Source organism: Leuresthes tenuis, unplaced genomic scaffold (assembly GCF_036924035.1).
Source record: "Leuresthes tenuis unplaced genomic scaffold, fLeuTen1.0.hap1 SCAF_23, whole genome shotgun sequence".
Classification (NCBI taxonomy): domain Eukaryota; kingdom Metazoa; phylum Chordata; class Actinopteri; order Atheriniformes; family Atherinopsidae; genus Leuresthes; species Leuresthes tenuis.
In genome coordinates this window covers 13,967,781-13,992,109 of record NW_027325377.1, presented here as the reverse complement: position 1 = coordinate 13,992,109, position 24,329 = coordinate 13,967,781, and the positions used below count along the sequence as shown (strand labels likewise).

Below are 24,329 nucleotides of genomic sequence, written 5' to 3'. Positions count from 1 at the left end.
CACTCTGAACCTTTAGTCCAGCATACAATCAACTATCTTTCAACATTATAATATTTCTCTCATGTGCTCTCATTAACCATAATTTGTTTGTATGGATATTTTGAACAAGACAGTGAAATGCACCCGGATGCCTTGTTATACTTTCATTCAGTTTGTGCAGATCAAACTGTAGTCAAACTGCTTAATACTCTCTTCAAAAGATGGTAGTTTTTGGCCAGTAAGGAATTTTTAAGATAATCTTGGCAAATTATAGTTTTAAATATATATTAGTAATTGTGTCAGGATTTGTGCATCTGTCTGTATGTCTTTTTTTAATCATACACTCATGGTGGTAATGAGAAGCGGGATTGACAGGGAAGCATGTGAGGGCGGGGGACCGGGACTGATTGGATTCTCCACAGACTTCATTAGTTAAAACAAAGCCGGTTGTCCATTTGGGCTCTTTCACGGCCTAATTGATATTGATTTACTGATTTGCTCAAGGGTGATTTAAAAGCATGTTTGGTGTTATCGTCAATGCTGCTTTTCCTCCCTCTCTGAAAGCATCAGCCCTCAATCCTCCTGGTAGCCAAAGGAAAGAAGAAAAAAAAAAAAAGATTATTGCAAGTTAACGTTATCTCTTTAAGTCTCTCTTTACCATCGTCTCCGCCCTGTTTCTTTTTTCATCATCATCACATTATTTCATGACATAATTGAGAGAAATTGAGTGAAATTATCCTCTTTTCTACCTAATTTCCCTCCATGATTTGAGCTTGTCAGTGCAACAAATTAGCAAGGGTTATCTTTTCATTGTGGACGGCACAGCCACGATAGATCGCCACCATCTCATAACTGCGTAATGATAGTTATCATAAATGGTTAGTCGCTGGCTAAGTGAAGCATTGAGATCAATGGCAGTGGGGTTGGTGTTAGAATGAAGGGGGCCTTTTATCATGTTGATGGATGGCAGGCCTGTCTTTAATGTGACATGTTGTGATCATATCAATTTGTCCTCTGTTCTCATCGACATCACTTTATTGCCTCTGCGTCTCTCACAGTCCATCACCCTCGCACTGTAAATTCAGACTTGAAATGGCAGCGTGCCACAATGCTCCATAAACCATTTCTCACCCTCCTCTACTGTTTTTCCCCCTATTTCACCATTCTTCTCTCTCATTCTGCTCTTTCTCCTTCCACTTAATTAACACTCTGTTTTGATACCCCTCTCTCTGTATTTACTGTCTTCATCACCTCAATCATTGACAGACGTCGGCCGACAGTCTTAACAAAAGAGTGAAGAAATCAGGCTGGGATTAAAATGTAATATCAGACTATTAAAGAGATTAGTGTTTGACATTTCACCATCTAAGCTACCCCCTCAATCTGATGAACAGGCATTCATGATATTGATTTATTCTCAAGCTTCTTTTATCAGCCGACATTCACATGGGCAGCGATAGATATGAAGTAATGGCCTTTTGTGAGACACCTTGTCAACGGCCTTGGCGGTAAGCCCCAGCCGACCAACTGGCATGAATGATTGTTTAGGGAAGTGAAGTTTATTCATCAAACGTATAGTTTTGAAAGAGCAGCAACAAGAAGGTGGATAAGGACACGACTGATTTCAATTCTCAAGTGGACAAAAGCAAGGCCTTGATATTGAATTTGCTAATGAAAGCCTCAGATGGAATAGCGTTACCACAAAAGAGCCTTGATTATTCCCTATTACGACAAACAATAATTTCAGCTCAGTTATGTTGCACATCCGTCAAGGCTAACAAGGTAGCAGAATGTGATGGCTCCTCCATCTACACATTTTAAAAGAGAACGCCTTGGACCCACAATCAGTAAAGAGCATTTGTTAAATACCTTTCCATTCATACATTTTTGAAGACATTTCCTTTTTCTCATACACGCCCATCAACCAATTATCACCCACCTCTACATCACTCCATTGATTCATACACTTAAACCTCTAATCAGTGGAATGCTACACCAAGTGTCCCCGCAAGTATGTTTAAGGACCATCAGAAGAGTCAGACATGTTTTTTGATAAAGTCTAAGACACCATCAAATACCATCAGTGTCAATGTGAATTAAAGTTGATACTGTTGCTTGTGGTACTGTATCATTGACATCTGGTTGGCAGGCAGGTGTCAAAATTGAGCACATGAACCATAGAATATTGGTTAGCTGTCGGTTTAGCTAGCTGCTGAGTCAGTAGTGTTTTTATCAATTCACTCTGCATTTTAGATCAACAAACTAAACTGACTTTTAAAGTAACACCAAAGAATGAGGCAATTTCTTTGCCGTTTGGCTTGCCTTCCAGTTGTGGGATGTTACACTACTGTCGTGAAAACAAGTCGACGTGTGAGAAAACGTACAATCATACACATGAACGTTTTATCAAGTTGAAAGGGGCCATATGGACGCCATCAAAGGCCCTCGAAAATTTCAAGTGACGGCAAAGCAAAGCGATGTGCTGCAGGGCTGGAAACCAAAGTTGTGAACTGGGTATCTCAGGCGAGATGCTCTCAGGCAGTTTCAGGCCCAGGAAAAATGCATGTCAAAAGTCAATGTACAGCAAAAATGAACCAGAAGCACATGGTTTAAAGGTTGATGTACAATTGGAATTTCAAATAGTAACAACCTCACCAATGTCTATAATGGGCTGCAACAGGAAAGCCCTACTTACTTTTCAAGTCTAATCGTTATTAGATTTTAAACTGAACACTTGTCCCCAAGAGAATTAGCGCCACCAACTGTTTCAAATAATCAAGCCGATTACCAATAATTAATTCTAATGATTTTAATGAACCCTTATTGACATCAGTCACATGGGTTTAATAACAAAGCAAAACACTAGAATGTCGATGTGGGTTTATTTGCGTTTAGAACCCAAACATAAAAAGGAAATTTCAGTGACTTGACGGAAGCGATTTGGTGGATTTGCAGACTAAAGGTGGCAATCAAAGCACTAATACCACTAATCTAAATGATACCAGTCGTCCTAAAAAAAAGAGGAGGACAGAGGCAGCTGCAACCCTCCATTTGTTCTAGCTTCATCGCGTCTCAGGGGAGTGAAACCCCAGTACAGTAAAAGCTTGAAGGGCTCAAACAAATTGAATTTTTCTGTTTATATGTTCTGATGTACATTGTGACAAAATGGCTAAAACTATTTCAAAGTAACTATAACAATAACTGTTATATTAATAATGGTGACCGCTCTCATCAGTTTTATAGAATCAAGCTGTCTGGAATGTTTTTGTGACATACATCTATGGCACAGTCATTTCACAGCTGAGAGTAGTTCTCAGGGAACTGCTACACCCAAAAGATTTAAAGCAAAATCATTCTTTTTCTCAGGTAAAAGAGAGATTGTTATCACGGTAAAAGGAACCTTGAGTTGGCACCTTGAGTTGACAACATGCAATGTTGTCACATTGCATGTTTAAGGGCATAGTCATTAACGCCATCCTGTTTGCTATAACGAACTTTTTTAATGAGACTTAAAAAGACTTTTGGCACGAAAAAATGTTTTTTATTAAATAACTTTACTGCCATCGGCTTCACCAAAGTAAAACCTACAGAAACGAAGGCCATTAAAATGTTTTATACAAAAAGATTGAGTAAATTAAATATCAGCTGTTCTGCTGACTATTCTTCATCCAGCCTGACTTCTCTCATCTAATTTCCCCTTCTGTCATATTCTCCTGGAACCTTTGTCCTCCCTCCATGTTCTCTTTGCACCATCTTATCATCCGGCCACCCGATAATGGCCTCGCTCTCGACTCCCCACACGCCAGCGCCATATCCGTTGCTCCAATCAAAACCCTAATGCATCTCAATTTAAGCACTGTTGTAACACACATGCGCCCCTCCTTCTCTCTTTGCTCTCCTTTTTCCCTCTCCCCGATGCACACACACTCATGCAGAGTTTACTCTGTCGTCAGCCGTGACGGGTCAGGGAGGGTTGCATTGGTAATGCGTGACGCGTGCCTCCATAACACCGGCTTCATTTGCATGTGTGAGGAGGTCTGGGCTAATGGAGCTGATCTCTTGTGCTGTTATTAAGTGGGGAAAGAGAGGGGGAGGTTGAGGGGGGTATTATTAAATAGGAGGAGGGAGAGACAAAAAGAGGGGAGGTCTTCTCTCCCAGAAGCATGATGAATGATTCAGGAGTCTTTCCTTCACTGACTTTAGGTTGTTATACAATTTTCCTTGGCCTCACAGAAACAGAGTTACACACACACACACACACACACACACACACACACACATGCAGCAGAAGTACATGTGTGAGCTAAAGTGTGCAGCCTGCATACCCTTTGAATATCACGAGGTAAATGAGGCCTAACACACTACTGCCACTTCTGCCTTTGTTCACCCTTTACCTCTCAGGTCGTTACTCTCGCTGCATTTAAATGTCCTCAATATGTCACACGTGCATGCATGAGCGCATGTATCCCGACTAAACACACTTGCTTGTGTGCGCGCACACACACAGCAAATGAAGTCCGTTGGGGCATTTGTTTCAGACCTTTTCTAATAGCACACACATGCACAGTTTTACTGCGTCGCATTGCAATGTAACGGCCATTTCCTGGCAATTCCAACATAGTACACGGAAGAGCTGCTCCATTTTAAATGCTGATTGGCTTGACTGTAAAATGTTTGTTACTGCATTCACGTAAAATTTCCACATCAAAATCAACAGTCCTGAGTGTAGCACATGTCGTCCAATTCTAATGGACACATTTGATATGTACATTTACAGTTCATATCTTTATCCTTTGAAAGGGGGAAAACATTTGTTGTAGATTATTCTATCAAATTAAAAAATAGCGCATGGCATCTACAGTGCTTAGGACTTGAGTGTTTACATCCTGGACTGTCAGAGTTAATGCAACAACAAGACATTAACGCAGTCTCACTTAAATGGTGCGGAAAGCAATTTGTGTTGGTAAAGGTCCAGTGTGTAGGATGTAGTAATTCCTAACAGCACAAATTGCAACCAATACAATAAGCTCCACCTACCCTTACACTACTGTTACTGACAGTTGCAAAAGATCTGCTCTTTAGAGAATGTGACGCTCACAGCTTGTTGTGAGGCTGTACCTCTTGAACTTCGAAAATTATATCTCAGTCCATTTCTACCCCCCAAAACCAAATGCAAAACACATCTGTCCATTGCAAGTAGCTCTTACATCATATATGTGAGTCACTGCATTCGTGTTCGTACATCTGAGCATATACCATGCAGTCAGGAGAGAGCAAACACCCAGGCTTTCGTTCTCTGAATAAGCCACATTGTTCACCTGAATTATCGAAGTCAAAGACAGGAGTCCATTTTAATTGAGCTTTTGTGAGATCGATAGATAGATAGATAGATAGATAGATAGATAGATAGATAGATAGATAGATAGATAGATAGATAGATAGATAGATAGATAGATAGATAGATAGATAGATAGATAGATAGATAGATAGATAGATAGATAGATAGATAGATAGATAGATAGATAGATAGATAGATAGATAGATAGATAGATAGATAGATAGATAGATGGACAGCGGAAGACTGGATAATGTAGCAGAAGTAATATTCTGTTTTATGGACGCATTAGCACTTCTTCCTGCTGTGAATCCATACAACGACGACGAAGTTCTGAGTGGAGTCTCAGTTTCTCACACATGAGCAAATCTGAGTTTATGCTTTTAGAAATGGTTTCGTCAACACCGAGTTCACATCCATGATGCACCAGAATACGGTAAATGCACCATCAGTCAGGGGATAGACCTTATTTCTGGCATGAAATACGTTCATCTACTCACTGAGAACAGTTTGGCGAAAGTCGACGTCCTTCGTAAGCTATTTAGATAACTCGCAATCAGCGTATATCCATATAACGGTGTGAACGGGGCAGTGATGATGCAGCCTCCAAATAAGGCATTATCTGTCTTTATTTCACCAATATTTTAAGACGAATGAACAAACGTGTACTACAACTCTGTTAGCTCATAGGTGCTGTTATGTGGCTACTTGCGGCTATAGGAGAGCTAACGGAGGGATTTCTACACAGGCACTCTACTGGGACCACTTCATCCACACGCCCCCCTGGAGCACTCCTTGCTCTGTGACAGTCGGCTAACTTCACACGGAGTTTGCTACTGCTAGTTTTGTGCAACATGGCAGGATGTCAAATTTTGACAATGTGAATGACGACTTTTAGTAAGATGGACGTTCTTACCGGAGTGAATGAGCTGTGCTGCAGCCATGCATGTCGATGGCTGAAGCATGTTGATGAAGTCGACATGCATGGCTCTAGGTTTAAAAATACCAGAGTTCCCCTTTAAGCAGAGCCCTTGCTGGTCTCCATGTAGAAGTGGACCAACAGCCTGCATCTGACATTATCTTCAGACTTGGCCCAGTTTACCAGTATGACACAGAGTGTCTCACACACGTGCATACGAACACGTGTGCTCACACACCTTTGATGGATGAGATTCAGATAAAGAAGAAAGCCTTTAGAAAGTGTGAAAGTCAAGTGTGGGAATGTATTTATCAGTGTTTAAAGATGTGTGTTAGGAGAGCGTTGATTGGTCAGGGATTGCGGGTACAGTTTGTGAAGTGGGTTGTGTATATGTGAAATGCACGGTGGCAGGTGAGAAGGAGAAAAGTGTTAAAAACAAGAAGTGTTAGAACGACGCAGATGGGCCGCTGAGAGGAAGAGGAGGAGGAGGCAGGGGAGAAAAATGTGAGCAGGAGTAAGTGAGCTGGATTTTCACAACAATCAAACATCTAGTTCATTTGATCTGGCAACAATAAATCAAATAATCAAGCAACAAAAGAAACTGATGCCTAATTTGATAACCGAATGATCAAATAAGCTGTTTATCAGGCAAAAATGCCAAACATTCTCTTTTCACCTCCTGAAAAGTAATACTTTGCTCATTTTCTCTGTGAACAAAATCAGTTTAGCATGGTTGGAAATATCTGATGAAAATCATTTTTCTATTGTCAGTTCGGGCTCAGACATACATCTCATTCTGATCTCTTCTCCTTTATAAAGAATACGAACATCCAGTGCTTTTCCATTCACTGAAGTAACCTCTTATTTGGCGTCATAAAAACACCAGATTGATAAAATGCCTTGCAAATGGGAAACTTGGTTTTCAAACTAAAGCCCTCCGGAGGGAACCCAATTTATTGGTTATGTAGCATGTCCCTGTTGATCTTCATTTGTGTAGAGGGCTGAGATGACCTTAGTAGCCAAAACTGATGAATATATGAAGATTTTAAGGAGTTTCATCAAATAATCTGGGCAGATTGGAACTGAAAATACTTCCAAATTCTGGTGTGACAAACACAATTAGGAGCATTGGCCACATCGCCAGTTTGAAACAGTTCAACATTGACTTGAAACATTTGATTAGCATTGGGGATACATCTGCCAGTGACTGATCATGACAGGAAATCATTACCAAATGGTAAGACCATCAAGCAGCAGCTGCAAATTGCACACAGAACTGAATAAACTTGTAAAAGAATCTGGTTTATTGTCTTTTGACAACTTTATTAATCATAAAACATTTAATTGACAAGGCTAAATTGATAGCTTATTTTACAGTAGTTCATTTGTGGGACTGCTTCATTTAGAATTATACATAGTGTATGAGTGGGAATTAGTTAATTTTATTCACTGTGAGCTGAACTTTGAGAGTGAGTTTGGACTTTTTACTAAAAAAAAACTTACACTCAAAATAGGAAGTAAGGAACTGTAAGTGCAGAAAAACCCTAATTTGCCATCAATAATGTTTTGCTTTTATCAGCTGGGCTCATGATGTCGTGCATCCTCTTGCATGAACACTGGACACCACCTCAGCGTTTATCTTGAAACTGTCCGGCAACATGCACACGCACTTAACTTATCAGCGACTAATAATTAACCAGCCTCAAGAGATTGGAGGTACTGTGGTGGAATTAGTGAATAGTCAAAAAGGTTTGGGGTTATACTTAAGAATGAGACTATGGATTTGACATGTTTTTCCTTAGAAAACACGGGTAAAGTCTCTTGTAACTAGTTCTCAATCACCGTAGTTTGGTTTTGGCACCAAAACTACTTGGTTAAAGTATTTGAAAACCTTAAAGTTAATCAGAAAGTATCCCAATGTGACAGGGTGGAAATGTCACTGAGCTCTTTTAGCCGAGGAATTTACAGATAAGGCACATCTAGAAATGCAAAATGCTGACATTTCCAGGAGCCGTGTAACAATTTTTTTTTTCCAAACTCAATTGACCTGAAACTGATTCTCTTTAAATGAGTCTGCGCTATTGAGCAGTGAATTAGCACATTGCATAAATCAAATATCTGACATGTTGCATGTAAAACACGGGCTGAGTGCATGTGAACTCACTCTCTGATTTCCATCTGTAACCTAATTTCTCTGTGCAGCCTGATTTTCTCTGCAATAAGAAATAGATTAACACACGTCCCAAAAGGGTTTAACATGACATCCTGTGTTTCACTCTGTGATAGAAGCATCCGTGTCACTTCCACTCTTCCTTTGTCTTTATATTTATGAATAAGATAGATATAGAGGAGGAACTCTCTTGAAACAATCCAATGCACAGCGTTGTTCAGTAGTACAATGACAGCTGGCTTGTAGTGGCTCCCTTCGAGAATGGAATGTGTGTGTATGTGTGTTTGTGTCAGATCCTCTGTTAATCACAATGTCTGAAATATGCCCATGGTACTTGCCGGGTCCTGCCACCTGCTCTATCTTTGCGTTCGCTCTGGCACGGTGGCCTGAGGAGCCCCCCGTGTTTCAACTTCGTTTTTCGTCTCTGCCAGGCCTGCAGTGGCGGGAGGCCTGCAGGAGTATGCGCATGGGTTCACACATGCCGCCAAAAAGCTGTCTGTCACTAAGCATAAGTGTGGCTTGTTTCCACCTGGACACTGTTTTCCCATCTGTTTCCATCCCAATGATCACTTCTGACCTAAAATCTTGTCGGCTCAACTTTTGCAGATTGATACTCCACGAATCAGACCTAAAAGCTTTTTTTTGTTTTCAGAAAAATTCACCACCAGCCCTCTAAAGAGACATATTTATTTTATAAGTAGCTTTGTGGAGCAGTTTGTAAGATTCTGGTCTGAATCATTCAGGATAATGGAAAATGTTGAAGGGGTAAAATGCTGTAGAGAGATGAAGTGATCACTTGTGGAGAGATAAAGCTCCTCCAGAAATTGATAAATTTGAAAGGCTTTTCAGCAGAAATGTGACATTTTCATGTTACCAAAAGTGCAACCCTGAACAACTTGATGCTTTTATTTCAAAGAGACAAAAATATGCTACTATACAAATTCATTATTTTATTTTGGGTGACTATAAGATTAAGTTTGCACGCTTGCACGTTCACAAAACACATTCATTTTCTCATGTTCTCTTCTGTCTCAAACACTCTGTTATAGCTTCTGACTTTTTTTTAAGGCGCCATGCAGAAAATCTGCTGATTGATCAAAAAATGTTGGATTGCAAAGCAGCTGCTCGTGCTTTGTTTAATGAATGCCAAATTCACACTAAGTAGGCAAATGTGTGACGTGAAGGCATCGATGACAAAAAGAATAAAACAGGGACTTCAACAGAGGCAGAGAAAATGTCCCTGATCTGAAGCAAATTGTGGTTCAGTACAATGAACCAGCTGAAAATCTTGTAGTCTGAACTTGGCTGTAGGAATCATGAGCGGGAGGGAGGCAGGAAGGTACATCGACAGAAGCTAATATTGTGCAGGATAGGTCTCAAACTATTGATGTCTTGCCTGAAGGATGGTGGATTAGGATGTTCTGACACACCCGCTTACCTCTTTCCAGGCTTCTCTGGTCAGATGAACAGTAGTGAGTGAGACTGGAACACATATGGAGACAAAACTTAGGACCAACTTGAAACCTGTACCCCCCAAAAATTTGGTGAAAAGTAGAAGAAAAAAGACCAGGGCCAGAGCTGTTGGCTGTTGTAAAAGGAAGTCCATTCATCTGTCTCAGTTTTTGTCAACCCATACACACAACATACATAAAATTACTCAGCTGTCTCCTTCTTCCGCTGACAAATGATAATTGGCATTGCTCCTGAGTGGCTTTGTCGCAGAAAGTCTCACTTTGTTTGACTTTGAAATTCCCAATGATCCTGCAGAGGCAACGTGGTTTGACTGACAGGTCAACCCTGGGAACAGCAGAGCAAAAACAAACCCTGCTAATGAGCACTGTGTACCAAACACACTGTGGAGTTTAACTTTCAAAAACAAATCTTGAACATTCCTTAGGCTAAAACAAAGACTTTATTTGCACCAATTTCTTTATCCTAACTTCTGATTTACATTTAATTTGATAGATATATATAGACAGACGCAGATACTGTTATTGCAAAGTATTCTACATTGAACATAAGTTTAAACATTAGCATTAAACTGTAAAAAATGTAAGAGCCGTCTGCCCTTTATTTGTTCTTTTGATTCTTTGCTGAATGTCTTTTAAATAGAAGCAGCTTTTAGTTGCCTGGCTGCGCTTTTAGTGTCATCATTCACCAATTTAAGTCACTGCAATCAAGTTTCATTAGAGTCTTTTTAGCTGACTGACTTCTTCTGTGATACTTAAGCTGCAAAGCATGTTTTAACATCTAGTCGTAACACATGACTTAATAAGTTTGTGTAAATGGTTTGTATATGCTGCATATGTGTGTGTAGATATGAACACAGAAGTTTGTGTGTGTAGTAGTTTAGTTGTGTTTTATCGTATGTGTGTGTACACACAGTGTGTAAGCCTCTAAGTGCAAGCAGAGTGTGTTTGATGTTCCATTTACCCTCTTTTATAATTCATGGCACTGGCAAAATGGACTGGAGCAGCGCTGGCTATCGTACGTGTGTGTGTGGGTCAGTATGTAAGTGTGTGTGTATGTGGGTGTGTAAGTGAAGCAGGATAACAAGACAATCGTTCTTTAGTTTTCTGGAGATGAAACAGACAAGAGTGTGTCTTTGAAATGTAAAGAGTAGTGATAGCAATGATTGGTCACCGTGTTGAGGAGGAGCTAGGAGTTTTTCGCAGCATTTCATCATAATACACGCTTGCCACCCCCCTCACCTCCCAAACCTTGACACACACACATACTCACACTCATTTATTATTTTATTTACATCTGTGACATGAAACTCTGGCTAATTCAGTGCAGCTCTGAGCTTTGGAGGGATGTGTGTGTCTTTTTGTGTGTAATGTTGGCTTGCGCACACACTGTCTAGTAGTGGGGCCTGGGGACCAATTTATTTACATGCAGTGGAAGAGGACCAAGGAATTGGAGGAAGGGATAAAACAAAAAGGAAAGGAGACTAAAAGAGGAAACAGCAGGGAATTATGGAGAAAGCCCAGTGGAACAAACAAGTTTCTCTACTGTTCCCAAGGACAAACAAGACCAATTTACTGTTTAGATGGCTCAATGTGTACATGTGTGTGCGGTTTGTTTGCCAGTATCTTAAGTGATTTCCAGAAACACCACCTTCATCTGCGCCCAACTGTTTTAGTTTCAGACTTTGAAAAGTAGCTTAAAGGCAATGCTGCAAACCTCCTCTGTGGTGCCAAATACGTCCTATTTGGAAACAGTGACAAGTCAACAGAGTGTCACATAAAAGTTATGTCTTTATGCGCCAAGAATCTTTGCGGGAAACTTAAGGTGCTTATATGCTTTGAATTTTTGGTACCACATGTTATAAGGTGTGTATAAGATGCTGTATAAGGAGAACATTTCACTTGGTTTGGACATCATGCTTAATGTATGCAGGTGAATGCACAAGAGACTGACTTCGACCTAATAGTAATTACCTGTCTTAGTACGGAAGCATCGTCACCACTGACCCAAAAGATTTTATGTATAGGACCACATGGGAGACTTCAAAGTCCCAGCCAGTTTTTTTGCACACGGAAAGCATGAATTCCCTTTAACTGTGTTTAAGGTTCGTCTGTGTTTTAGCGGCACACTTTAGCGAGATCTGGCAACACAAATACGTCATTGAAAAGCAAAAGCTGATTAAATGACCGTAATGTAACCTCAAAACTTGTGCATTGTGGTATTTGCTCATTTTCCCATTACTTCTGCTGATGAAATCACAAAATACACATTTAAATGTACTTTTACCCAATACACAGCATTCACAGTACCTTAACTGCATCTCCTTAAGTCTCTACCGATTCGAACCATTAGTGCTGCTTGAAATGTTGGTGTTGAGGATCTTTGGTAATAGCTTTTAATTTGGAGCTATGACACACTCCTATAGTTCTTCCCTTGTTTTTCTCCATGGTGCAGTACATCCTCATTAGCGCAGTTGTGAAAACCGCAGGAGGTTCCATCATACAAAGGCGTCTGCTGGCATGAGTCAGCTTAATTCTTTCTGCTTTGTTGGAATCCCAAGTATTCTGTTTTGTATGTTTATGTGCGTATAATAGGGCAAGTGTCTCATCCATCAGCATGTCAGCGGAGCTGCTTTCTCTTTGATTGGTTCATAGATGTAAAAGCAAAATCTTTGGTCACGAGATTGATGAGACCGCCGTCTTTGGACCTCTCTCACAGAGCGATACATGGCTGCTGTTTTGGAGCCACAACCTAAGATATTCGCAGAACTTTTCTCATATTGGTTATCCTCAATCTGAAACCTCACCAAAACTGCACATCTATTTACTGACTTCATGGATAAGTTGACAAATGAGGTATTGGGCTGCTGTGCGCCTCTTTTATCTACATTACTAGAAGTCTGCTAGAAGATGCTATTGAAAGGATAGAACACCATTCTTCCACAAGGCATTCATTGATTTGGAGATTTGATGATGTATGTGGACAGTGCTGTCACAAAATAAATGTTCACTTGGGTTTGCATCTGGTAACTGCAAGGCCACAACAAATGATTCACAACAATTAGAAAGTCAATGAACCATTCAGATCACGGCAACTTCTTTTCTTCCTTACCGTTGCACCGATAACATTAGCTTCATGGTTTTCTGTATCTCCCTAACACCCTGCCTGTAGATCTAAATGCAGATGCCACTTCCATTGCTGTTCCTGTAAAAACACAAAGCAGTCAAATGGTTTAAGACGGTTTTTTTAGTGGGTTTTCGATGGGTTTTCAAAAATCTCTTTCTTTTTTTGTCTTGCAGGCAGGACGCCAGTGACCTCTCTGGACCGATACAAAGGTACTGAAAGTCCTCTTTTTTTGTCTTTAACTATATTTCTTTCTTCACCATCACTCTTTTCCTTTTGATTCATCTGCATTGAAGCGTGCTGCCTCCCGGCATCAGGCTAAATACATAAACAGTGGTGTGGTGTCGGGGATTGTAGGTGGAGGGGTGGTCTGTAGAAGGACAGGAGGAAGATGAGACGAGGCCAAGGGTAGAGAAACAGAAAACTAAAGGGAATGGAGGAAAAAGGGGAAATTGGAAAGGATAAATGTGACGTGCTACAGATCTATGGCCGCAGACGGTCATTAAACCAAAGCCTTTGGCGACAGAACGACAAATTAAGTGAGGGTAAGGGAGGATGAGGTTTAAATGAGGGCCAGTCTTAAAATAGCAGTACCTATTTCTCATCTGAGACATAGTTAACACAAAAAGGATGAATATCCTGCCTTGAAAACCATCAATGAGATGTGCAGGCTAGGCTACAGAGGAGGGAACAATGTGATGTTGATTTGATCCATTCAAACTCAGAGTTTAAGATGCACCTACAATCACAGATTATGCTTCTTGTTGCAGCAGCATTAAACATTAAATGTATGACATTTATTATGAACTACAAATGTCAGTGACTGGTTATCCTACAAAGATCTTAAAATAGAATGCCTCATTAACATTTATAGGATCCGTAATCCAGCAGCAGGTGTAGCTGTAAGTACAGTCATCCAAACTTTAGAGGCGGTTGCCCAGAGGCACTACATTCATGGAGCAAACCTAAGATGCATTTAGCAGACAAACAATGAAGAAAGATGAATGTTGTGCCAATGAAAAGTAAGTTTGGATTCTTTAAAGCTGTTTTTTTTATTTTATTCTATCCTACACTACGATGGGAAAACAAAAAAGAAAGATGATGAAATGTTACTTGTGATGGATTATCTATGTTGAGCGAGTTTTAAGTCTTGGTGAGCTGATATTTTATTTATTCTGCAGTGAAATGAACTGAATCGAATGGCTTCCTGAAAAGTGAGAAATCCATTTAAAAACGTGCGGTTTATTTAGAAAACACTCAGTGGTATTGTTAAGAATATGCCATTTTAATGCACTGAATCATTTACGGCCACTGATGTGGCTCAGCAGATCTATACATTTGATACACAACCTTTGCTTTTTATATATAGATGCTGTGTTATTTCATCAGTTTGAGCTCTAAACATGGGTTTTATTTCAGGAATACAGGTATGAATTGCTTCAGTTACAATAATAGCTGCACAGTGCTCTCATTACAGATCTGACTGATATTGATTTACTTATAAAGACACACCGGATGGTATTCACAGGTTAACACAGCAAGTAAAAAAATATCACATCCATCGTGGAAGAAAATCACATGAGGAAAGAAGTAGACACAGACTATGGCTGTGAATAATGAGGCAAAATAGTTTGCTTTTGTTTTCCTCTCTGATTGGAGAAAATAGGCGAGGCTGTGACTGTCGCGTGAGCTCACACAGACACACACACACACACACACACACAAGCAAACACTGCATGTTACACGCTAATCCGCCACACAGCTGCGTCATTCCGAAGCGTGTATTTGCCTTCTCTCTGCCTTCACCACCACCTCCATTACCGCCGCCAACCCCCCGCAATCCCCAGCATACACACACGTACACAATCACACAAAAGAGAACTGGGCGTATAATTTGATCCTGTGTGCTCTCCTCCTCTAATGAAGCTCTCTTGTGGTTTGACTGACACCCGGCTCGTTATTTAAGTGTCTGTTTTGGGCCAGGAGGAGGAGGAAGAGGAGCTCGGAGGAGGACGTGGAGGAGGATTGGTAAAAAGTGAAGGGAAAAATGGACGAGAGGAATTTGGAGGGTAGGAATAGATAACAGGAAGACAGGAAATGAAAAAAATGGAGTAGAGATGGAGGGAAAGTCACGGGACTCGTGGGGAGCAAATGAAGGAGGGGTGTAAAAGTGAGTTGAGAGGAGGACAGTTTGCGAGGAGGAAGAGTTGATGCCGGAAACAGGGGTGATAAAGGGTGTGAAGGGACTGCGTGGGTGAGTGTGTCTAATTGCAGGTCTTTGTCCTGATAATGTTCTTTGAAGGCACACAGCTGATAATTACCAAGTGTGGCTCCTCGGATGCCTTTCTGCATCGGTCATTATGAGCCGCAAACCTGCTATTGACTCTGACATGACCTCCTGAGTCGACGCGCACACCGCACGCATACATGCACACACGTGCACGTACTGTGCACGTACAACAACATACAGAAACTGTGGTAAACAAGCATTGATTAAAGCATGAATAGGATAAGCTTGTGAGTGGAACAGCTCTCTAAAGGCCTCAAGTTCCTCTTTGGCATGAGAGTTGCAGGTGTGCATATGAGATGCTGAAATGCACTCGCACTTCCTGTTTACAGAACCAGACCCACATAGACAGCAGAGATTGTAATAACAGGGATTCACACAATGCGGCGTCCCGGTACGCTGCGTCCGTTATTGCCTCCCCGGTTGCCACATGACAACAGCGGTCCCTTGCTACGGTGACTGCCTGACTGCCACTTCTGGCCCCCGCCTCCCCTCAGCATTCCCACATCTGAATATTTATGAGGCAGGAACTGGCTCATTTTTGTCAGAAGACTCTGGATGGTGTATTCTCTCCCATCGGCGGTGACAGTTATCAGTGTTAAAGGCTCCTTCCTGAGCTTTAATTTATCCCCCAGCGAGTTAATGTCCAGGAGGAGCTACTGTCTTTTGGCACCAGAATTTATACAAAAAAATAAAACAAGATTCCTTGTATTTGGCCACTTAGGAAAAGGATGCAGATTTTCACACAGAGCAAAAACACTGAAATATGCTAATTGTTCCAAGTGTTCTATAGCAGCCTGGAGTACTGTACATTTTTATAGTGTGAAATGTGCCTGTAGTGGAGCACTTCAAGAGCTTGGCACCCTACTGGATGGAACTTCAGACATGCATGTATTTCATCACCTATGTCCAGTCACATCTCTCCAAGCAGATGTTACTTATTTTACTTGAAATTCTAAAACTTGAGTTTTTTCTTTTTGATTCTGAGATCAGAACGTGTGATGAAATACCATCAGCTCAGGGTCCCTTTTCTCCTTCTTTTCAACCAGGCTCATGTGTCACCAAAATGTGAGGGCTAATCTGGGGATTATAATTGTGTTTTGGATGGCAGCGTAGAATTAGCTTTGAAGAAGGAAGCAGATTGGGCAAATTGAAATTTTAAGATTTGGGTCAGCTCACCTTTTAGAAAGAAGCTTTTCACCCCATGATGCTGCTTTGTTTTCGCTCCCAATCACACAATAAAGTAGGACTGAAATTAGGCTTAGAGTTGTGGGACTTCATCTATTTTCCATCGAAACACATGAATAATAAAGAGCTGCTAATGAGAAGGGGGGGACTGAGTGAGCGGGACAGTTCGAGCTGGATGAACTTCTACACGTCTGTCTTTTGTTCCTTCACTTTCTCACACTCTGTCTTCTCTCAGGAGGCTTTTTTTTGTCTTTGTGAGTGACACATGGGTTCAATTTATGGATAACTCACACACACACTCACACACACGGGGCGGCAGGTGAACACACAGTGGCCCAGGAGGCGCTGACTTCAGTACGTGTGATCCAGACCGCTGACCTGGAACACATTGGGTGCAGAGAGAATTAAAACTACACACAGGGCTTACAATCACACACTTTATTACTGCTGCGCTTTCCACGAAAGTGATGATAAAAAAGAAAGTAGTTTTTGTAATACTGCCAGTTCAAGACGATTGTGTTGTTTTCCGTTTAGTTTTAATTGCTCACTTGTTTATTTTGTATTTCTTATCACTTTAAAGGTGTTAGTTACTCAGTATGTTACGGAACAAAGAATTTGCTGGTTACTGCTGTAATTACTTTATATAGCATATATGATTAATCAATTGAAAAATATACCTTTGTAGTACTTAAAAGAAATATTTTCTATACCCGCTTAATCCGTCTCAGAGCCTATCCCAGCTGTCATTGGGCGAGAGGCGGGGTACACCTTGGACAGGTCACCAGTCCATCACAGGGCTGAACACAGAGACAAACGAGACACGCAACCATCCACGCTCACCTCGAGGGACAATTTAGAGTCACCAGTTAATGTGAAATGCGTATTTTGGGGGGCGTGGGAGTAAGCCAGAGTATCGAGAGAGAACACACAAACTCCACACAGAAAGAAGTCCCCAGCAGGGATCCGAACCTGCAACCCTCTTGCTGTGAGGCGACACCGCGAACCACGACACCAGTAGATTGACACGTATGTTGATATATTTAAAGGTATTCAAATTATTATTTGATCTTTATCTATACTATTGTCATTGATAATAGTTTACTTTAGTTTTATCACTAAGTAATACTTTTACTCGGCATAAAATTTCATTCAATTCAGTGTGTTTGCACATTACAAAAATAATCTCAGGGTACTTTACAGAGAAATTAGATAAACCCAATTAAATATAGTCCAGTTTAGTCCAGTTATCCACTTAAATCAATTCCAATTCATTCCAATTCAATACAGTTTTTACTAATTTGATATGATATTATTTAATGAAATGCCAGTTCGAAAAAAAGTTGTCTAGCTAAGGAAACAATCAAGATAATTAACGCAATTTTCCAACCCTCATTTTGATGGTAAAAAGCAACACAACCTGACCCCTTTGTTTCCGATGACATGGACTGTAAATCATTTCACCAACGCACACACACGAACAAGCAGACACACACTTTGTTTCTCATACTACCAGCTGAGAGCAGATGATTCCCAACCACAGTCACTACACCCAGACACAGGCAGACGCATTCAGCGCCGCGTGCCCCAGGGTTTTCTGGGAGAGTGAAGTGGGTTTTTTTTTGTTTTTCTACCAGCTGGTGCTCTCTGAGGTGGGCAGAAGCTGAAGGGACGGGCGTGTTCTCTTGGTATTGCAGTGATTCTCTAAAACAATCACAACGTGCATTAATCATGAAGTATTTGTTATGCCGTGCATCGAGTCCTGATTGCAACTTCTACCCCAACAGAAATGTTGTTATTGCTGTAATGAATCATTATCGCATTAATTTTGAGCCTTTTGTATGATTACCATACAACTCGGTATAAGAAGCGCCTTGGCTGTTTTTGTTTGTTAAATAACTTCTCCGAGCAAAATAACGTTCATTAAAAATATCTGCTGTTCCGTTCTTTTTCAGTTGCATCAGCTTGTTTGCGCGTTTCCATGTTTTTTTGTTGTTTTTTGCTTTCCTGTGCTTAAGCACATGTGCGCACCTGTGTCTGTGTGTGTGTGTCTTGTTGGGGGAACTCGGTGTGACGTTTTCTTTTTTTTTTTTTTTTACTCCTTTTTTTTTTTTCGAGAGGCTCCAGATGGCTGAGAGACAGGTGAGCCAATTAGCAAGTCTCACCACACAGCAGCATCATAACACCGGCGGAGCACGACAGCCAAACACACACACACACACACACACACACACACACAACATTCAACATGACTCTGTTGTAGTGCTAACATTACCACCATAATACTGTGATGTGTCTCCATCAATACGCCGTCATGAGCCGTTGATGTCACTGTGGTTATGGAATTGATTTTACAATACACAGCAATGCTGAGAATCATGACAAATGATCCTCTGATTTTAGCTCATTATCATGGCCTGTAACATACAGTGTGGTGTGCCTATAGTGTGGCCCATTATGCATGTTTTATACGACCCAGAAAACAGGCATAATGGGTGGATTTGAATTGATTTGCTTGTGTATTCATTTATTTTCAAGGAGCCGAAAATATTTCAGCAAGCCTCGCTGATGTTCATTATAATTCTAATGAAGTCGAAAATCTTCACAAAAGAGGAGAGAGCGGCTTGAAGACAGCAAGTCAAAACACAACAACAACCTTTATCTTGCTTCTTTTCTTTATCCCTCCTTCCATCCCTCTTTTTTACTCTCATGTCATCTGCTGCAATGTCTTTTAGAACGGAATAGCTGAATAACAGACGTAGAAAACTCTGAGTTTCCTGTTAATTAGCTGTCAGACGCTGTGGAAAACAGTCACACCTGACCCTATGTTCTCCTCCTCGAGCAGTGTGCATCATATGGATACGCAGATATGCATGCATACGATGCAACACACACATACACACTTGTAATGTGCTTATTATTTTGATGGCTCCTGTGCATTTGAGTGTTTTTCTTTTTTTTTTTTTTTTGTTAAGGGATAATTGAGCAGCTATGACGGCTGCTTTCCCACCTAATGGAAGGGGACAAATTAATCTCCCTGTGTTAATGTCTGTAAATGGAACAGGAACACTCCTGCCACCTCCATGTTCACCCAACCTGAGGGGAGTGAGTGCGTTTGAGTCAGGGTGCCAGCCAGAGGAGAATACAAAGTTTTGTCTGCTTTGTTGAGATACAATGACGCCTATATTATGCAAAGATAATGGAAGATAATATTCCAACTAATGTTCTGCTGGATTTGGGGTAGAGGATTTTCGAACTCTGAGGGATGTAGTACTGTGCTTTTAGGGGCTTATTAACAACCAATAGGTGGTTTAGAGTTAATCCTTACCTGTCTTAACTGACAGTAGTTCTTCCTCTGATTCTCACATCTTGAGGTTTGTGGATGTTAAGCTTGAGAAAGGCAGCTACTGGTTTGGGTTGGGGTTCAGGAATAGGGCAGTGTGAGAAAAATAATGCATTTTTATAGGGTAAAGGTCTTTATACATGCAAATAAATGCACACCTAATAATACAACATCAATATTTACTGACACGGAATGACTCCACACAAATAATCACTGGACACGATGCAGACCAGTGTGGATGGCCAAGTTACCACTCTTTCAATATTTGACTTGTTCAAAATGCTTGTTTGAAAGAAATGATCACGAAAACCACAAAAACAGTTAACAGCTATAGCGAACAGCGACAGCTTCAATGGAATTAGCTGAATTAGAGCAGTAAGTAGAGATCTTAATAGGTTCAAAACTTCCAGGTTTTGCAACTGCTCTGCCACTTCTATAAACTGATGACATATGTTCCTCATTTAGAATTTGTTGTATTGCATCTAATATGGAATATGATACGCTAATTTGTGAGTCTAACCTCTGCTCTCTGACCCTTTTCCTCCTGAGCATGAGCTCTCGCAGGTCACCACTTCATGGTTACACATGCACTCTATTCTCTTTCATTGTCTTTTGTTCTACACAATATAAGCATGGCAACAAAAATTAAACATCCATTGGGATCAACACTGTGGGATCACAGCCGGGACTTATGCAACAAGACCTGTTCTCAAAGCTGCAATTAGAATTGAAGATAGCGTTTCTGACATTTAAAAAAACTAAGCACTGATTGATTGAATAAATTCTTCTCCTGGAGGAAAGATTCATTAAAAGAAAGAAAGGGGCCCGTGGCAAAAATAAAATACATAAATATTCACTCTAAAAGTGTTTAATTAAGGCAAAGTGTGCATTGTCCTTCAGAATATTGTAGAAATGTCTGTGTGTGTGAAGATGTTGGTGTGTGCTTATATAGAAACAGCTGAATTACACTTTAACATAAAACTGCAAAGCACATACAGCTGCCATTCAAAAACTGAACATGCAGAGCTGCTTCTGATCCGACAACTGTGTCGTTGCAGTCTCTGTTCATGTTTTTCGATGCACTTAATGTTTTTCAGCATAAAACGGGGCAAGAGGCTGGCTGAATGTCATCCTATTTTCCCATCTTAATAGCCCGTGATCCTGCAGCCGTTCTGCCTTCTAAGCCTCTTCCCATGGATGACCTCCAGGGAAGATTGTGTTGTTGCTGGCGGAGTACAGAGGAGTTGATTACGCGGCAGCACCAGGGCTTTGTTCTAAGCATATGCCCGTCCTTGGCTTTGGAGAGAGAGAGAGAAAAGAGGTAGATGAAGAAGAAGCAAAAAGAAGAGGAGTCTTATCTCTCCCATGGGGTCTTGCATCCTTTCATTCCAGATTGTCTTGGTGACCTTCTGGCCCCGCCCGGCTCATCACGACCCTCCACTGATTCGCTTGTTTACTGTCCCATAATGACATTGTCAATGGCAACAATATGTCCGCTTATCGCGAGGTGTCTGCTGTCACAATGGATGAATGGCAGCGTAATGGAAAGGCGAATTTGTCCCGTTGTCATCTCCAAGTCTTTGGAGGCACTCTCCTACTTGGCCGTGTGTGCCGGTGTAAGATAAGATTAATTCTTCATATCGCAGGGCTGATTGCGGAATCTTGTATCCAATGTAATTTTTATTTCTCATCCCTCCTCCTTTCCGTTTTCCTTTTTCTTTCAAACTGCAGAGTCAAGCATTTTTTTTCCATCTCTCTTTGGGAAAAAAATCTAAATAATTTATCTGTGTTTTGGTGCATTTTCCCCCCGCCTGTACTTTGAGGGAGAGTGGAGAGAAATGGAATGGAGACAGACAAGAGAAAAGGCAGATGAGTGTGTTTTTTTTTTTGTTTTGTTTTGTTTTTTCTGAATGGGATGAACGTGAGCAGCATACAGAAGGGAGTTAAAAATTGGAGCAAAGGATGTTAGGAAGGAAGCAGAGCAGTGGAGGGAGTGAACCCTCGCTCAGCTCTTGGCTGGTGAGGGGTCTAAGAGGAGCCTGCAGACTTTGGTAATCCCTCTTTTATTAATGTGAAGCCAAGCTCAGCAGAATGCAGGCTCACAGACATAATAGAGCCGCTCACAACTGCCTGTGTTCAGGCCTCACTGTCTGTCTCTTCCATGCAGATCTGCTTTGCTGGCATGACTGGCCAAGTCCCACCCTTCCCATTTGCCAGGCTAGTAAATCGCCAGCCAATTAAAACAGCGTTCATTCTGGCCCCTGTCTGGTGCACCTCCGCCTGGTGAGTGGAGCTCTCGAGTCTTTTGATCTCGCTCAGGTCCCGGCGCTGGTTTATTTGGCACCAAATGCATCCTGCGTCTTCGCCGTTACCATGCCCTGCAAGTTACCATGACAACTCCCCTTACATCACTCAGTGCCCCCCATGTAGCCAATGGGCACTGACCTTTTGCTGTCAGAGCGTGTTAGGGAGCAGGAGACGCAAAGTGAGGGAGAGAAATGGGAGAGGAACGAGGGAGAGAGGAGCAGGCGCTCGGTAGAAACAACAAACACAATTTATAAAGGACAGAGGCTGCTCGGTTTGAGTTGTGGCCTCAAGTTACTGCAGTGTCAGCGCCAGAGAATATGTTTACCTTGAATGACAAAAACAAGATGCTCATTTTCAGATGGCACGTCATCAAGGCTCAGTGGGGAGACGCAGGCACGTATAAGTAATAAAATGCGTAAACATGGCTGTATTTGTCATATTGCAAGATGGGAGCTTTTGCTTGGTTACCACTTTACCCTTTCGATAACCCCAAGCCTCTGTCTCTCCCAGACACTACCATATGTGCCTTGTTCTCCAACAGTCGCCCTAAAACACAGAGGCACATGTGGAGAGCGCGTTTAAAACAACAAGCTGACAGACACAGATACCGGCTTTCAGAAAGGTCCTCATTACAGCAAGCTGCTTTGCCCCTGTTATGAGATTTTCTACGCATAATCATATTTGTTCTTTCAAATTTAGTGGCCTTTGGCTTACTACTTCTAGCAACAATAATTTGTTGCATACAGACGTTCAGTTAGGAGCCAGTGGACGTCATACTTTGACACACTGCGTACCCTTTAGCAGTATTTCTAACAGGCACGTTACTGATGAACATCTGCTTTGTTTTGTCATGTGATGGATACCATACTTATTCTCACTGCAATACGCTTTAACCACTCGTTTTAGGTTGCTGTCATGTTTAATCCAAACGCATCCAGAGAACATTTGGTTACGGTTCCATGGTGTGTTTAGGTCGTTTCAACCCGAACATATTTTGAAATCCTGGAGGGAAGCTCTGATAAAGCTATAAACCTATGAGAAACCTCCTGTGATCCAAAAGCACCGTATTACATTACATTGAAAGATTTCTGTTCGAGACTAGCAGGCTGTCCTCTGCATTCAAAATTAGTCCTTACCAAGCAGACCCTATTTAATGTGTTCGAAGTGAGAGTGGTTCAATTCTTGATGTCAAAGCAGTTGTTATGATAGTTGTTTTCATATCCAAGGTAATTGCAATAAAGACTCAATGAAGACCATCCAAGTTTACCTGAAGTCTTTTACTTGAAGAGACTTTTTGATGAAATTGTGCTCAGTCGCCTGACAACAGAACTCGAGTCACCGGAGTACAGGAGCAGGTTTGTGACTTTGCATGTCAACACAGATGATCACATCGGACTACATACAACATTCTCATGTTTGGGAGCAGAGCTGACAGACTGTTGAAGGGTGGAATGAGGCAAGAAACCCTGAAACCCTCAGGATGTATCCCTTAGCGTTTTGTCATGTGGCACACTGGATGTGCTCGATAGACTAAAAGTCATTAATGTACATTAAATGGTGTTTCGTGCAACATTTGTTACCACTTACCATTCGCACTCAGCTGTCACTGAAAGTAACAACAAGCAACATGTCATCTGTGGCGACAGCATCTGTTTGATTTGGAGAACATGGGATCATTACATCAGGGTGCTGCGCAGCTCTGTGGCCGGCTTAATGCTCTTATTTGCCACTTTTTTGTTGAGAAGTTCACCATGTGTCAGTATTTGTCCCCACTGCTCTCCTGCCATCCGTTTTGGCTGAGACTAAATGCAATGAGAGGCAGATCTGATTTTAAATGGTAAACAACAGAGGCAGAGATAGGTAATTAAGTTTGAACTTAGCAAACAGGGAGGGTTCTTGTACATTGTAATGCAGATGGCCCGTGCACTTCAGACAATTTAGGATATCAGTTGTTGTTTTCCAGTGGAATGCAGGTGTTTTGTCAAGACAGACGATTTTTGCCCTGTATGCCAACATTCTAATGAAGCTCCCGTACAATCCATAATTTTAACTATCCCCCACCTGCCAAACAACCACACACACACACACACACACACACACACACACACACACACACAGGCATAGACATAGTACCCACACAGAATACGCACTAATGAAGCTGTTCTCCACTCCTCTCTTTTCCGTTCCTGGCTCAGTGAAACATGCATAAAT

At 41.3% G+C, this 24,329-nt stretch overlaps 1 protein-coding gene across 1 annotated transcript in view; it reads left to right on the top strand.

Moving 5' to 3' along the window:
- celf2 (cugbp, Elav-like family member 2) overlaps window positions 1-24,329 on the top strand; it is a 216,429-nt gene that overhangs the window by 39,653 nt on the left and 152,447 nt on the right. Inside the window, exon 2 of the mRNA XM_072377041.1 lies at window positions 13,173-13,208. Coding sequence (XP_072233142.1) covers window positions 13,173-13,208 — 36 coding nt within the window. The remainder of the gene's footprint in view (window positions 1-13,172; window positions 13,209-24,329) is intronic.